We start from the raw sequence: 17532 nt of genomic DNA on the forward strand, positions 1-17532 counted from the left end.
ACGAGGACAACAAAACAACAACATAACCGTGGTTATTCACCGGGGAGGTCTGAAAACCAGAGTGGGAGAGGGAAAACCATAAACAGTTATGGCAGTCAAGGTATAACCGGAGCAGGTAAATCAACGCTGGAGGGAGTAAAGGAAGAAAATTGGTTAAGGGGGCAGGTGCAGGTGTGCGTCCATGGTTGTTAACCGCTAGAGGTCATGGCATCGAAACCCATGACCACCTCTCATCGAAATATGTCATTCTTTTATGATATATATTAATTTTAGTAAGGTAAGATATATTGTGTAATAAGTGTTTTGATACTCAATATTAATATATTTAACTTAAATATCAAGTCTTTTATTATTATTAATAAAATTTAAAATAAAATTATAATTAAGTTAATTTTTTATTTTTATTTTTTAACATTGTAAAATATATCATTTGTAATAAGTGTTTTAATACTTGTTATAATTTATGTCATCCATCTAATTTATAACTATGGCCATTTATTTAAAATTACTATTACAGTGAAGATATTTTAAAATATTAAATTTACTTCTATAAAAATAAAAATAAAAATAATTTATAAATTAAATTTATCTAATTATATAATAACAAACTTATTAAAAAGGAAAAAAAAAACACAACAAAATTTGCAATTAATATGGTTCATGCTGACTTGCGAACTTCGCTGGCATTGCACTCCAGACAGAATCATCATCAACTGCAAAAAGAAAAGGCAAGGGAAACCGTCACCTTGGAGAAAGGAATCGAAGACTCCGATTCCACCACCTACACAATAATTAAATAGTAATGTTTGCACATAGATCGACTCGGTTGGAGTCTGGACAAGAAAAACTTTCCAGAGAGTAGGAGTATCCGCACATAAATTGGCTCGGACTCTAGAGAGAAAAACTTTCTCCGCATTAAATTTAGATCTAAGACTCGGGGTAAGCTTTCCAGAGAGTAGGAGTATCCGCACATAAATTGGCTCGGACTCTAGAGAGAAAAACTTTCTCCGCATTAAATTTAGATCTAAGACTCGGGGTAAGCTCTGGTAGGGTTGGGAAGAATGTACAAGAAAAGATCTAGATCCTCGCAGCATCTGCAGCTGCAGATCAACGAGGAAGGAACGACCCCTCTATCTCCACCTCCTGCGCTGTCGTCGTCATCATCATCTAAGGATGATGTTTTCAACATGCTTCTTCTCGTTATTTTGTGTAAGTTCTGGCTTCCTGCCATTGATATTAGAATTATTGATCATACGTTATTTTATTTACGAGCTAATAACCCATTTCCGCTTCATGATTTAGACTCTGATATTTGTTATTGCTTATGATATTGGCATAAAAACACGTAATTGAATGCCTGAACTGAAATGTAACAGCTTTATTTGCAGTAATTTATATTAATTTATCGACGAAGGATGTTCCTTTTGAAATTGTATGACGGTTTTGGCATTTTGCTGTTTTCCAAGGTAATAGATACTTCTCAATGCCTATGTAGTTTTGTGTTAATTTCATTATCAGCGACGCCTTTTTGATGCACTGTTACTTACACCCCTCTGTCTCTCTATACACATAACACTCATCTTGCGCCAGTTATCTAAGAAGGGTCACTTTGGTATGGCTGAAGGGTTACTTTGATATAGCTGGAGCGTTGGAGTGAATGAGAAATTATTATTGTTGCATGCTAAATTTCATAACAAGCAAATTGTTTTCTAGGATTTTTTTTTCATGGATGGATAGCAAACGTGAAAAATGAAGTACATCGACTTCAAAAACCTTCCTTTATTCGATTGCATTGTGGGAAAAGGGAAGGCCCTTGAGCATAAAAACAGATATCCCTTTCCTGTAGTGAACGTTATTCCTCTCTTTAATAAACATAGCTGAAGGATGGAAGGTCCTTTCTCGGGCAAGTTATACCTTTCTTGAGCTAGCATAGCGTAGGGAAGGGAAGGTCCTTGAGCCTAAAATAATGATATCTCTTTCTCTTAAAGGGAAGGGAACCACTTTAAACCTATTAGGAGTCCTTCCATGTCCACCATATTGTCTTTCCATGTTCATTCCTAAAGGTCTCACAACATACTGCTCTGCCCAGGTTGCCTTTGAAGTTTCGATGCTCCATTAAAGTTGAGCTTAACCCAATCCAAGTTCTTTCTGACCCTTGGTATGTGCTGAAAATCAAGGTTGCTTTGCATTGAAGGGAAAAATTAAAGTTCTAATATTTTCGGTGTTTTCTACTTCTAAAACAAGGAAAATATTGGAACTTTAATTTTTCCCTTCAATGCAAAACAACCTTGATTTTCAGCACATACCATATATATATATATATATATACATGACAAAAACTACAAGTTATCCATTAAATATTTTTTGGTTCAATTTGTTGTTTGAAAAAATTATAATTCCATAATTTGCATAATATTAGAAGTAAAAAATGAATGGAGACAAAATAGAAGTTTGCATTAAGTCTCTCTATATAAGATTTTTTGACATGTTCAATTTCTCTAAGGCAATAAATAAAGCATATTGCTCATAATTTCATTTAGCTTGGCAAAATGTTTACCGTCAACATGCCAAAACAACAATCCAACATCCCTCATACCATGTATCTAGACAAGATCATAATAGTATATCATGTCTCTAGACAAATTGTTGATCTAATGATGACTTCTACTACTACATCTCTGGATCTAAGTATTTACAACCAATCTAAGACAACATGTCAAGACTAGATAGTCAATCTCAGTATTTATAACTAATCTGAGACAACATGTCAAGACTAGATAGTCGAGATAATTGGCAACTGCGTTGGGCCTACCACTAATAGTTGGCAACTGCATTGGGCCTACCACTAAGGCATGTTTACAAAAACAATAGTGATGTCCCTTCCATAATTTGGCTTGACCACTAATAGTTGAATTTTAAGGCATGTTTACAAAAACAATAGTGATATCCCTTCCATAATTTGGCTTGAATAGGAAACGGATCTTCTTGAAAGTCAAAGTCGAGGAATTTGATGAGTAGAGGATGAAATGCCACAAGTAGAGGGTGGTTGAGCCTCTTCCACAAAGAAAAAAATGAAAGCATAAAGATGAATAATTTATGCTAATTTAAAATAGGGATGGGTCGTGGTCAAATTGCCTTTTTTTCCACCCATGATCTTGTAGAAACATCAAATATTAGTAGGAGTTTGATTTGTATGCATTACAATTGGAGTTGAGAAGATGTTGCGTGGCCATACAAGATCCTCTACCAAGAAGACATAACAAATGAATCAAGCAATAAAACCATTTAGTGAAAACTTGTGAGATGGTCTGAGCTAAGGTTCCTTAATAGAGGTTTTCAGTCTAAAACTCGATTGCAAAACAAAACCCATCAAATCCATACACTTGACTAGGTCTTGTCTCTACGTATATTGTGGTAATCATTTGAACAAAACTCACACTGTGAGACTTCTAAGAGCCATCTTTGGGTATGAAAAGCAAAGAAAACACAAAGGACTAGCGTGACCCTAAAATTGCAAATTGACATTTTTATTTCTTGCAAAAGCAATGAGAAAGTTAAACGTTATTAGACAATTGTCAGTTTACAATAAATATTTCAAACTAGAACTTCAAGAACCTCATACCTTCAAAGAGCTATTGTTATCTCATCTTTACAAGGCATTAAAGACCTACCGTCAACTACCACCCAATGTTTGTGAATTCCAAGTCCCTAGGTTGTTTGGAAGCCTTGTCATGTATAGATCATAAAAAGGTATAGAAGATATCGAAAGCCGAAGGGTGTAGAGGGTGCAATTACTTTGACAAATATCATCTTACAAAAGAAAGAGACATGTCAATTTTGAATAAAATGCATCCTATTATTAATATAAAAAAGTAACGTACATGATAAGTATTTTATAAAGAAAAAGTGGGCAGTTGAATAGTGACCACCATCTGGTCCAAAATTTGGTGGATCCCACAACCAAAATAGCCAAAAAAGCTTAAAACAAAATTATCTCTTGGACATATTATAGTGCTCCTAAAATTCCAAATGAAAATCAAGAGAAAATAAGCATAACCTTCCAATGGAAAAACAAAAGGAGCGCATCAATAGTCATAATTCAAGCCTCAAGTGATGTTGGATAAGCCTTGTAAATTTTCCAAACCCTAGGTGACTGCTGTCCTATGCTTCTTTTTAATTAAATCAGATCTTGAATTTACTCTGTAACTGAAATGAAAAAATCTGAGCATGCATCAATCATACAAATGGCTGGTAAATACAGCAGAAGCATAAAACATTAAACATGAAATCTGTCCTTTAAATCAGCTTATTGTTAATGACTCAAAACATACAAGGACACCTGCCTGATGAATGAGAAAACTGCAAAATAGGTCTGAGAAACCTGTGGTACGACTTTGTCCATATGGATGTACGGATTGTATGATCTTTTTGTATGGATGTATGGATCCATACAAATGTACAGAATTCATTGTGTGGATAAGTTTGCAACCTGCAATCTTTGCTGGGCTGCTCTTCTCACTGTTGCATTGTTTTATTTTTTCCTCAGCCTTTTTCTTCACCTTCGGATGAAATTGTCTTGTGAAGAATCAAATTGTCTTTTCCCTGCCTTTATGCTTGAGTTCAAGACCTAATCTACCAAAACCCTAATCTGACTTTGAGATCTATGGTTGAGATTAATCTAATTCTTAAATGTAACTAAATACACTTTATTAGACTTTTCCGACTTAAAAGGACTTTTCACTTTATAAATAAAGTGAATTACAAGATAGAAAGTGGATTACAAAATAGAAAACTCGAACGACTCCCTGCACGTTTGACACAAAACTTGTGTGAATTCCTGTCTGAGCTCCAATCATCAACACTCCCTCTTAGCGATGAAGGAATTCTGCACCAACCCATGTTTCTCTCTGAATGCTTTAAACTTCCCTTTTGCTAAGGGCTTGGTCATAATACCAATGACCTATTGATCTATGAGTACATACTAGAGCTTCACTGCTCCTTTTTGAATCCTATTTCAAATGAAGTGGTACTTGATCTTTATGTGCTTGGACTTGTCATGGAACATTAAATTCTTAGAGAATTTGATACAACTCTAATTATCATAGTAGATCAACATGGGATTCAACTACTAATTAAATAAACCTACAATTAACTTGTGAAGTCAAGTGGCTTCACAACTCGTTGTTCTAGTTGCCATATACTATGCCTTCGTTGAGGTAAGTGCCACATAACTTTGCTTACTTCTGAACCAAGATATCATCACTGACCCAAACTAAAACAACACCTTAAGATGCTCTCACAGTTTCTTGCGCTGCTTTCCCAATCTAAGTTTGTATACCCCTACAACTTTACCTCACCATCTCTAAGATATCTCAGACCATACTTCAATATGCCCCTCCTGTTGAAGAAAGTGTAACTAGGTTCGGTCTTCATAATGACATGATCTTTGTAAATGATGTAATAAAAGAGAATAAATTTATTTTGTATGCCTTGCTACATGGGTTTCATGAGCAAGAAGTGTCATAGGTCAAAATACTTCTTCTTGATGTCTTTAGGTTTTTATTTAATTGTCAAAGAGTCATGTCATGTATTGAAGAGCTCTTTAATAGCCTATGTGCAATGTATTTTAGCCTACAAGTTGTGAAGAAGCCCTCCAAAGACCAAGCATAATCCTCCAAGAAGTCTGCAAGTTAAAACAAGAAGAAGTTCTTCATGTTGGCTCCAATATAGAATTAATTAAGTAAATGAAAGTCATGTTCATGACGGTTCATAATCTCACGTCGGCTCAAATGGGAGGCTTAAACAACTATAAATACCCGTCTAAGGTATCCGCATTAGTCATGAACAGAATTCGGAAATCCTCTCTGAAATTTCGCATGAAAAGAAGGAGCAGATCCGCATGGACCTAGGGAAACTGTTTTAAGGTCTGTCTGCACCTCGGATGGGTTTAAGGGTAGACAGACTAGGGCTCGGACAAATTGAATGAGCAGGGAGGAGACTTCGCACTACAAGAAGACCATATGAATGGAATGTTATCACCTTCATCTTCGCATGGATAAACAAGGGTACAAAACTTGCTTTATTCTTATCTGAAATTTTCGTATGGTATAGAAGCAAAAGCGTATTACAGGAAGGAAGGAGATCAAGGACTTGACTGCACCTCAGATGGGTATAAGGTGCAGGCAGTGCTGGTCTCGGTGGCTAATATAGGAGCAGAACTCAGTATACTTGTGAATGAAGGACCACAGTCTCGGCATGATAGAGAGAGTAATGATGACAGTGACAAGCAAAGTCTTGGTGGAAATATCCATGATTAAACCTATCCTCTAAGCAGCTTCTGTATACTTAAGTCTCGGTGATCTCACAATCCACACAGTCTCAATATGATTAATATGAAGGGATCTCATCCTTGTCTCAACATATGTTGTAGTCTTAGTCTCATTGTTCAAGGAGAATTACTATGATCTTGCAGTTGAAGTCATAGTCTCGGCATACCTGTCATGAAACTCTCTCTTGGCATGCTATCAGCACTCACAATACAGTAATGGAGATATGATGAATCAGTCATCATAGTGATTGTCACAGTGAAGATCTCAGTGATAGGATGAAGAGGCAAGATCTCAGTGATGCAGCATTGATGGCTTCAATGGTACATCAATCATGATGATCTCAGTAGTGTTCGAAGAAGAGGATTGATGTCTTGGTCTTGGAGAGGCAAAATGTGTCAAGAGTCATGGTCTTGGTATTCGTCATTGGAATCTCTATAAGAAGAATTTTGAGCGGGTTTTCCTCTCCAAGAGGGGGAGAGGTTTTGGCCCTGGCCGAAAGCCAAACATTTGTGTTCTTATCTCTTTTGTTTTTGGTAGCAGTTTGATGAAGTAAACAAATACACTAATAATGAATGGAACATCAAGCTAAGATAAATTGTATAAATACTTCACAAATTGTTATCACTTAAAGAATAATCACCTTAATTATGTTTTCCCTAGATTCTTCAACACCTCCAATACTCAAGTACATGTTTGGTGCTACCTAATGCTCCTATCTCAGCTCCACCATTAACTAATTCAAGTTGTTCATTGCAAAACATACACCTGATTTGGTGTTGACCAAATACATCAAAGAACCTATTAGTTGCTTGTGGAGTTGTCACCTTCTTTAGATTGGTGATCATGGGTGTGGCCATAATTTTGCATTCATCCTTTTGAAATCTCTTCAATGTTTCAACTGAGTACTTATTTTGCCCAAGGAATATCTCCCCTATTTACCGCCAAACCTCCAAATCCAAGAAGTAATGCATCATGCCAATGTCCTTCATCTCAAATTAGTTGCCAATATTTGCTTTGCACCCTACAATGAGCTCCTTTGCACATAAAAGGAAAAATTCATCAAAATACGACACCAAAATAAGCAAGTCAGTCCCAACAAATATAAAGGATAAGTTTAGATCTGCTTCACTTTTGGTGAAGCCCATATTAAGCAAGTATCTATTGATCCTGTAATACCATGCTCCCAGTGCTTGCTTGAGTCCATATAAGGCCTTTTTAAGCCTATAAACATGGAACTCCTTCCCATGTACCTCAAAGCCTTGAGATTGCTCTATGTACACTTTTCCTCATTGATCCCATTAAGGAAAGTTGTCTTCACATCCATCTAAGGTATCCTCCATCCCACGACTATGACAATAGACATAACTACTATAATGGAAGTGTACGTGGGAATTGGAGCAAAAATCTCCTCATATTCCACTTCCTCTTTTTGGGAGAACCCTCTCACCACAAACCTCACTGTGAATTTCCCAATGCTACTGTCTGCAACATGCTCAATCATGTAGAGCCACTTGGAACTTAAACTGATTTCCCCTTTGGTTTTGGGACTATGTCCCAAACACCATTCTTCATGATGGAGGTATACTCTTCCACCATGACATCTTGCCATATCTCCTGGTCGACTACCTCCTTAAAACTGAAGGGTTCAAAATCAATGATGCTAGTCATTACTTCCATATAGTTGGGAAACTTCTTTGGAGGCTTGCTCTCCCCGAAAATGTTTTTAGGAAACTCAACGTAGTATTTAGGACCCCTCAATGTTTGTGTGAACCATCGAGATCTCCTAATAGAACTAGAAGGGACTAATGCCTCCTCCTCCTCACCTGAAGGTTGACTTCTTGAACTAGAAGCTTCCAGTGTCTTGGGTGCCCTTGGTTCAACCTTTGGAGCTTCCTACTCGTATTTTTTCATTGGAATGGGCTTATGCAATTTCCTAGATACAAAGTTCCCCTCAAACTTTACATTCTTGTTTACTATTATTTTCCACTGTGCTAGATTATAGCACAGTTTTAAAAACCAGTGGACTTGAACCGATAAATTGTCAAATCGGCTGGTAAATAGGGCGAGGGAATGAGTTGGTAGAAAAACCCGATGGAGGGCTGGCTTGTACCGTTTGGGTACCAAACCATCCAGATAGGGCCAGGTGATGATTTGGTAGAAAAACTCGATTGGAGGGCTGGTTTGTACCAATTAGGTATCCAGGCAATGAGTTGGTAGAAAAACTCTGTTGGAGGGTTGGTTTGCACTGATTAGGTATCAAACCAGACCTCCAACCGAGTTTTTCTACCAACTCATTACCTGGCCCTATCTGGCCAGTTTAGTACCTAATTGGTACAAACCAACTCTCCAACCGAGTTTTTCTACCAACTCATTACTTGGCCCTATCTGACTAGTCGATTTGATTGGTTATTGGTTCAGGTCGACTGTTTTTTAAAATTGTGCTATATTCTAACATAGAGGGAAACAATAGTAAATAGGGATGTAAAATTTGAGGAGAACATTGCATCTAGGAGGTTGCGTGTTGGAATATTCATCAATATTGAGAGGGAGGTGAATTAGTACTGGGCACTTTTTACCATTTTAATTATATCATGTAAACATTAACAATTAACAATACCATTCAACAATGCACAACATCACACATAGTACACAAGATATTTTTTACGTGGAAACCCAAACAGGAGAAAACCACGAAATACTTTTAATATATGTCTTAAAGATTACATCAACAAGAAGCACCAACTTCCAAGATTCCTGCTCAACAATAACATGTCAAACCCTAGCAGCATCTCAAACTCTGGTAGTATCCAACATACATACAACTCACTAAGGCAACAATACAACAATTTTCGCTTAAAACCCTAACAACAACATATACTCCAATGCTCTGTTCATCAACATATCAATACATCACATAACCTGATAACATCACTCAATAATACACATCAAAACTTAGCAATACATGTCACTGTCAACTCTAGTGGCAGTAGACCAACATACATCCACTCTCATCATCTCAACCAACATCCATATACCTTTGTTACACTTGTGGAACATTGGTTTACACAACAATACAAATACAAGGCATCAATGAACTCTTCCACAACTTACAAATTAGCCTATACAATGCTCATGATATACATATTACATGAAAATACATAAAGGCTTCAACAATATACAAGATACAAAGAAGCTTCAACAATCATCCTCTGTCATTACACAATTCAAGCCAACAACTATTTAACAAGACATATTAGCCACACACACTGACATAACTAGCCTTGCAACAACACTGTCAATAATACAAATCGATGATAGGCTCTAGACACTCATAGACATGGCAACCCCTGCAACAACAACAACGTGTTGATTTTTTGTGTAGCATTAGGAGGTATCCCCGCATGCCAAAAAGGCCTCCCAAGTCGGCCAAGGAAAATGATGAAAATGAAAATGAAAATGATTATTTTTGGGTTTCACATAGGTCCCATTGTCAAGTCAGCCCCACAAATGAATGGGTGTGACCCTTGGTCAAAGTCTGCCCCATTTGACTAATATAAATACATATCAGACTCCTCCCATGTGACCAATTTGGACATCATATTATCTCTTTTGTTCTGATCCACATATGCAAGAAAAAAAGAGAAGGAAATATGAAGTTTGAGTGAATATAGAAGTTTCCATTTGACCAAGGTTGACCTGCCTCATTTGAATGAGATTGATCTGCGTCGTTTGACCAAGATTTTGGCTACCTTTTACCAAGAATTTTGGCAGAATTTGACCACCGGAAGAAAGAAAAATTTGACTGTAGGAAGAGACTATTTGACGACAGGTTGACTATAGGTTTGACCATAGAAGGTCAACTACATACTTTTTTGACCGTAGGGGTCAACCACAAGTCCAAATTTGATTGTAGAAGACAGGTTGACTAGGACGAAAAGTTGACCAAAATTGACCATTTTGAAGGCTTGACCAACATTGACTAAGCTGGGATTTTGACGATGTTTGGATCGTGAATAAACTTGGATTTTGGCACAAATTTCTAAAATAATCTTGGAATTGTAAATGTTGCTGAAGAACAATTTCTCCTTAGAACAAAAGTTGCTGGGTTTTTCCCAAGGTTGGGTTTTCCTAGGAAAAATTTGTTGTCTTTGTTGTGCATGGTTGTCCCTTTATGATCCTATTGTTTTTCATTGCATTATTGTTGAGATTTTCTGTGTATAATTGCTTAATGGTATATGTGACATAAGATAGCTTGATTGGAAATCATTGAAAAGTAATTATCAGATCAGAAGATCGATTTCTACTATGCACTATTATAGAAATTTCAACATGGTATCATAGTTTGGTAAAAGAGTAGACACTTAAGTCAGTCCAAGAGACAAAATATCAACAACTTGACTATTTATCAAGTCTCAGGATGGAAGACAAGGAAGCTAGTCTAGAACCAAAGGGAGCAAAGGAGAAAGCCTCAAGTTCTTAGTTTGACTCCTGAGGATCTTAGTTCTCAATTTGGGATCATGTTTGTCTATTCTTATATGTTGACTGTGGGAATAGATGATCTTGAGATTTCATGTTTTTTTATCCCCTTACATTTTGACCCTTACTGGTTCTATTCCCGAAGATGTTTGCCTAAACATGTATGCTTCAAGTCTAGCAAAGAATAAGGTAGGAAAAATTGTAAATGGAGGAGATGCAGAGGCATTTATATATATTTTGGAAGAGCCAAAATCTACTCAAGTTGAAGTGCAAGGAGAGGACAATGAAATACCACTCAATATGGAGAATTGTCAATTGACAATAATTTTGAGAGAAAGAATACCATATTATCCGAATGTTTGTATGTTTGTTGGATGAAGAAGGAAGAGGCAACCGAATTATGAAACATGGCCAAAAGGCCACATATTAGTGGACAAAAGTAGGTTGAAAGGCCTCAAATCCTTAAGAAGCAGGGTCGAAGTGCCTCAGGGCAGCTAAGAGGCCAGTGTAGGTATGAATGAGGCTGCTGATCAGGAAGAAGGTGGTTTGTTGAGTATGTAAAGGAGCCAATCTTCTATGGATAATAGAAATAAAACATTGCAAAAGAAGGAAGTGTGCGGATAGCCTTCTGAGATTAAATAATAGTGACGTTGACTGTGATCAAAAGGAAGTTACTTCAGAGCCAGAGGGAGTTGAGGAGAAGCCTCCCTCACCTACTTTTATATAAGAAAGGAAATTATCACGTTCAGAAGTTGTTACCTATATCACGATCTTGATGTGATTATCCTTATTCACAAATGGTCAATGTTCTTCAAAGGTTCAAGATGTTGTGACAACATCTTGTGATGAATAAAAGACAAATTTCTTTCAAGAGACAATGATTAATTTTGTAACTATAACAGGTATAATTTTCACATGAGAAGTTTGATGAATTTGCGAAGGGTATCGATAGGTGTCCTTATGCTTGTGTGGTACAAAAGATGAAAATCCTAAGGTTTGTAAGATAAAACCCTAGAGAAAGACCTAGAGTGTTGGATGCAAGTGGAGTTGGTGTGATTCTTGCTTGGTTTATCTCCTTGATAGCATGAATATGACTTGGTTTTGATGCTAGCTCGCAGTTGTGTGGCTAGATAATTCGATGAATCTACTGGATGAAGAAACCCTAACTCTTATACAAAAAAAAGGAAAGCAACATGCATCAACAGTTGATGTTGAGGATGAGGATGAGCATCCCCCCTCAGAAGAAGACAAGAGATCCAAGCTTGATGAGAGTGCATATCAAGAGAGAGCCGACAATTCCATACAACTCTTAGTAGTTTAATCAAAAGATATGTAATTCATGTATTTATACCTTGATTACTATTATTATTTTATTCCTTGGTTAGCCTCTTGTCTTTGTATTCTTTGCTTGGTTATAATTGTTTCTTCCATGGTCTCCTGAATGAGGTTTGCAAGTACATTGTGAACGCTGCCAAGGTATGATTCTAGCAGCATCAGGAAGAACAAAGAAAAGTTTGTAACAAGAGGGTTCTCCCAATAAAAGGGAGCAGCTACAGTAGGAATTGCTTATAGTCGTAGAAAAAGGACTTGCTTGTGTGACAGAGGGAGCAACAGTGGTAGGAGGATTTACTTCCGTGACAGAGGGAGTTTGGCCTCGAAGATTGAAATGAAGGATTTTGGCAGATACACTATTTCTTGGGATTGGAGATTCATATTTGGTTAGTACCATGATGTACATGCAGTTGATTAGATTCATGAAGTACCTAGTTAACACTAGGCTAGATATTTTCTTTGCAATGAACATATTGAACCAATTTATGGTTGACCCGAGGCATATACAGTGGATAACAATAAAACATATGGTATCTATGTTGTACAATTGGATGTGTTTTGAGATATGTCTCATGAGGTGAAGTGAGTCTTTGTAGGAATATCCAAAGTCATGAAGGAATGAGGCTTCAAAAGCCAAAAGACATGGTTGGGTCACTTCATCTGAGACATGATGCAAAGAGGAGCAGTAGAGCTCCAGTACATATCCACGAGTGAGTAGATTGTAGACAAAGACGAGCTTAGTATGATGCTACATGTCTCCCTCATTGGAAGGGAATGCTGAGGTATTTGTAGGATTGGGTTGATCATCTCCTGAAGTCATAAAGGACTTTAACCAAGAGGAGATGAATACATTCACCTCAGAATCTAGAAGGACTTGACTAGGTCATAAAGGACACCCAAGGCAATTATAGGGGAAAATTATGGGATACATTCATTTTTGAAGCCAAGACTTGGCTAGGTCGACCAAAGGTGAATATTTTAGTGAAATTATAGGACTGGACAAATCTTCTCCCTAGAAACCAGAAGGAATTGGCTATGTCGACCAGAGGAGATAGATGTATTTCACCTTTGAAGATAGGTCTTGGCTAGGTCATAAAGGACGACCAGAAAGGTGAATGGTCGAAAGGAAAATTCTCTTCTGAAAAGCTAGATGAACTTGGATGCCACAAGGACTTGGCTAGGTCATGACGAAAGGAGATTGATACGTTTGCCTAAGTAGCCATAAAGGACTTTGGCCAAAAGCCCTAGATGCTTACATATGAGAGAGTTACGTTTCCCACTCTAGGATCGAGTTATTTTATAAACATGCATCAACATGACAAACTCATGAACTTTTCTTAAGGGAGGAGAAATTTGTGCAAGGGGAATATGTTGCAGAGAATACCTCCCTTGCTAAGAGGGAGTGTTGTTTTCTGTGTAGCATTGAGAGGTATTCCCACAGCCAAAAAAGCCTCCGCGGTCGGTTAAGGAAAATTATGAAAATGAAAATGAAATTATTTTGTCAAGTTGGCCCCACAAATCAATGGGTTTGACCTGTTATCCACAAAAAATGGGTGAACCCATAGGAGAGTTTTCTCCTAGGCATCTCTTCAGCCGACAGCCAACAACCCCTAATAGCCACCGATGTAGTCGATGTATTGTGCCATTTGATCTCTACTCCTTGAACTAGTCATATGTCCCCTCGCCCATTTGTCAAGGGAATATGTTTGAAGGTGGGAAATCCAATCTGGAAGGTATGTTTCTCATTATGCAATCGAGTGCTTATGCTTGTTTTTCATTGGGCATTTGGGCACAAATTATTTGGTGGCTCGGAAGAAGGAAGGGTTTTGACTGGTTTCTTGTTCCCTCACCTTAAATGGGGGGTTAATCCTCAACCCTAGTCCTGTGGGATCTCCCCTATTAGCATATGGCTTCAGGAAGGCCTAGGAAACCCTAAATTTGGTAGCACGGTTCCATTTTCTTGTTCCACATTTTTCACTCCCCTCCGCACATTACAAGCCCTATTTCATCATCTTCCCTCTTTGGGTCCACAAGGCACTGGAACTCCCCCTCCCCTTGTCCACATGTCTGGGTTGGGCCTGGAAATGTTGCCTTAGGTTGATGCAACTAAAAGAAAGTTAAAAGTATATCTTGGCCACAAGCAAGAAAGGAAAGGAAAGACTATTATAAAATGCAAAAGATGGCTGGGACATTAAAATAGCACGTGGGAAAAAGCCAAACATGAGCTCTACCCCTTATCATTATGGCCATCACCCTGGTTCCTAGGGCCTTATCAGTGCCCCCACATTATTAAGGAACCTGTCGAGGGTCTATGAGTACTCAAAATTCATCCTCTCCACCTCAACATTCTTCTAGGATACACTTTGGGGGTTAACAAGTCACTTTTAACCCATGAAGCACGACCCTTATAAGACTCGCGGGTCTTGACGAGTCTTATAGCGAGACGGGTCAGTCACATAGAACCCGCAATTCTTACTTGAACTTGTGAATACCCGCATTAAACTCGCATTGAACCCGCATAAGACCCGTGAAGGCCCTCAAAATTCGACTTTTTTTTTATTTTTCATATTTTAAGTTTTTTTATTTTTTATTTTTATTTTTCTGTATTTTGCTGAGTCTTTCATTGAGTTAATAGCCAGACGAGTCTTATACGAGTTGTGCAACATTGCTTGTAACCCCTCAAAACCCATTTTTCTTAATTCTAGTGGGTAAATTAGAAATAAATTGGCCATAAATTAAATAAGTGGTAAAAATATTAAAATTTCCACAAGTAAAAAAAGAGTGGAAATGAGATGGAAAATAAAGATGATGTCAAGTGGCAGTTTAAATGATGATTGGCATCCATCTAATGCACACAAGTCAAAGTTCCAAAAAATAGCCAAGTCAACAAGCACTAAGAGGGCCCACTAGTTACCAAGCACGCAGAGGTAAAAGAGGCCTCACGAATTGCTTAAGTTATGAATTAAATTTGATTTGGTATATTGTATAAGGTTAAAAATTTAATGAAGTGAGTGGTGAGTGGACCCCACCTTACTCCCTCCTCCTTGCTCCACGTACCCAGTTGAAAGAAACCTCCTGTAATGCCCCTTCCTAAATTAATTTGTTACGGGTTTATCCATTCTACAATTTTGACAATTTTGGGAGCATGGGACCCATGGGAATTTTGGAGAGAGACCCACGAAGGAAAATGGGGGCCGAAATGTCTTGTTGGCCACGCGTGGGGGCCACCCACATGAGGAAATACACACCACTTTAGAGGGAAGTTCGAATGGCTAGAGAGAGAGGGTCGAATTGCCAGTGGAGGGTCGGACCACATGGGAAAAGAGGCTCATGAGTTATAAATAGAGGAGGCCCAACCTCATTTGGTATCTTTTGCCTATTGAACTCAATCTTAGTTGCTCGAGTTGTTTAGCTAAGTCACTTGTTGTTTAGCAACGAGCTCTCCAAGCAGAGAACTCACCCTCTCTTCGGTGGACTACGAGTGCCACCCTAGTGAGGTTCCATTCTACCATTTTGAAGGAGTGCTGGAGCATATTCAGGGCATTAATCTCAGTTGTCACTCAGCCAATGCGTACTTCAGGAGGACGCAGTAGAGGAACACGCAAGAGCTTTTTCAAGGGTCTTCCAGGGTGCAATTGCCGGAGGAATTTTTGGTGAAGGAAGTACAGGGAGACACTAGTCCTTTGGGGGATTTTGGGAGTAGGAGCTTGTTGTTTGAGAGCAGTGTGAGTTGCAGCACCTAGGGCCAGTGCAAAAGCTTCTCATTGGGCACATGTGGGAATTTGTGGGTCAGTTCGTGGAGTGAGTATTTGCTGGGAGAGATAAGGGGTAGTTCGGGGAAGATTATCTCAACTATTTGGGAGCGTTTGGAGGGCTCTTTCTAGAGTTACAGGCAGGTCGTACCTTTCAGCAGTTGGAGGAGGACGTGGCTCTTGGGAGGCCGAATTTCCGGGGTCAAAACCAGGCCAAACCCTTTCTGGGTTTTTCTGGGTTTATTGAGAGGCCAAGATTAATTTGGCATAATTTTTTGGGCAGATTTGAGGGGTCAAACAGGGGTCCCAACTCAGTCAGCAGCTAGAGGAGCTAGGGGAATTTGGGCCGAAATTCCGAGGTCAATATTTGGCCAATTCATTCATGGGTTATTCTGGGTATTTGGGAGAGCTCGGGGTTAATTTCTCGGATTTTTCTAAGCACTAGAGGTGGGGTTTCCAGCAACGTCTTTGTAGCAGACAACACAATTTCACAAGGGCAGTGCAGAGCATCATTGCAGAAGCTATTTCTGCCATCTGGCTTGACATATTATCACCTGGGCTTGATCACGCTTGCCATTGAGGCAAGCCCAGGTGCACCTCTTCCACATTATTGTACTTTGCTCCCAAATTATAATAAAATGGCTCAACTAATGGTTATTTCTGGACTTTCTATGGGTGTGCACTGAATGTTTCAGTTTCTTGGTGTTGTTTCTATTGTTTGCTTTGCTTATCAATGTTTTTTCTAGTTTGGAACATTACACCTCCTCCCAGAAGGAAGCATGCTCTGCCAGTCCCAAAATCCACGCATGAACCTGATGATACTTGCCATTTCGTGGAGGTTACGTTTCTAGCTTTTATGGGAGTTAACTCCCAACACTTCAGGGTCTCTACACTTCAGTACAACTGCCATATTTAACAACTATACTTAGGCCTAGTCAAGGAGATCTCACGCTGCCAACAATACGCAGAGGTAGATTTGGATGTTGATTTTTTTTTGTGGATTATCCAAAATTCATGGGTGTTATCTATATCTCCATCCCACTAATCTATACACTCAGTTGGATAGTCATTAAGATGGTATGTAGTAAGTTTGAAGACACAGGTTTTGGACGTTGTTTTGGTTGTGATTTGTTGCCATATTTCAAGGGAGTTTTGTTAAGTTATGGTATGTTCTATGCTTATAACAGTTTACTTCTTTTTCTTATTATATTCCACAGATTAGCAATCACATGTACATAAAGTAAAGTGCAGATAGAACATTAAACGATCCACAGAAAACAAGCCAAGACAAGAGACACAAGATGTGGCGGCTAGCCAGGGACAAACCCCACAATGTGTGGGGAAACCCTTTGATCAAATCTTCTTTTATATTCAATAATTCAACAGAGAGAAATAGTACAATAAATATGATTCATATCAGCAGTAGCAAATCCTAGATCAACAGCATCAACATTAGCGGCTTCATTATCAAACTAGGGTAGACGATATCTCACAAACCTACTGTCGGATTGACTTAATTCCACCACCAAAAGTTGCGGTTTCCAGAGGAGGCTTAGATGAACCTATAGCTCAGTTCAGATGAGGAGATCTTCTAGGCCACGCAGGTCAATCTTTACTTTTGCAGTTGCAGCTTCATTTCAGCA

General features: G+C 38.4%; 1 protein-coding gene across 7 annotated transcripts in view; it reads left to right on the plus strand.

Moving 5' to 3' along the window:
• The first annotated feature begins 688 nt into the window (after positions 1-688).
• The window catches only part of LOC149222262 (putative membrane protein YBR220C), a 464638-nt gene continuing 447794 nt past the window's right edge, over positions 689-17532 (plus strand). For 6 of the 7 annotated variants that reach the window (XM_089385339.1, XM_089385342.1, XM_089385340.1 and 3 more), the window contains exon 1: positions 689-1209. In XM_089385339.1, coding sequence (XP_089241465.1) covers positions 1062-1209 — 148 coding nt within the window. In that variant the 5' untranslated portion in view covers positions 689-1061. Of the gene's footprint in view, positions 1210-1388; positions 1467-17532 lie in introns of all 7 variants that reach the window. The other variant, XM_089385338.1, reaches the window with a different exon arrangement.

This window comes from Pinus tabuliformis, chromosome Q (genome assembly GCF_031772625.1).
Source record: "Pinus tabuliformis cultivar Carrire ecotype Pingquan chromosome Q, CPIR1, whole genome shotgun sequence".
NCBI classification, from domain to species: domain Eukaryota; kingdom Viridiplantae; phylum Streptophyta; class Pinopsida; order Pinales; family Pinaceae; genus Pinus; species Pinus tabuliformis.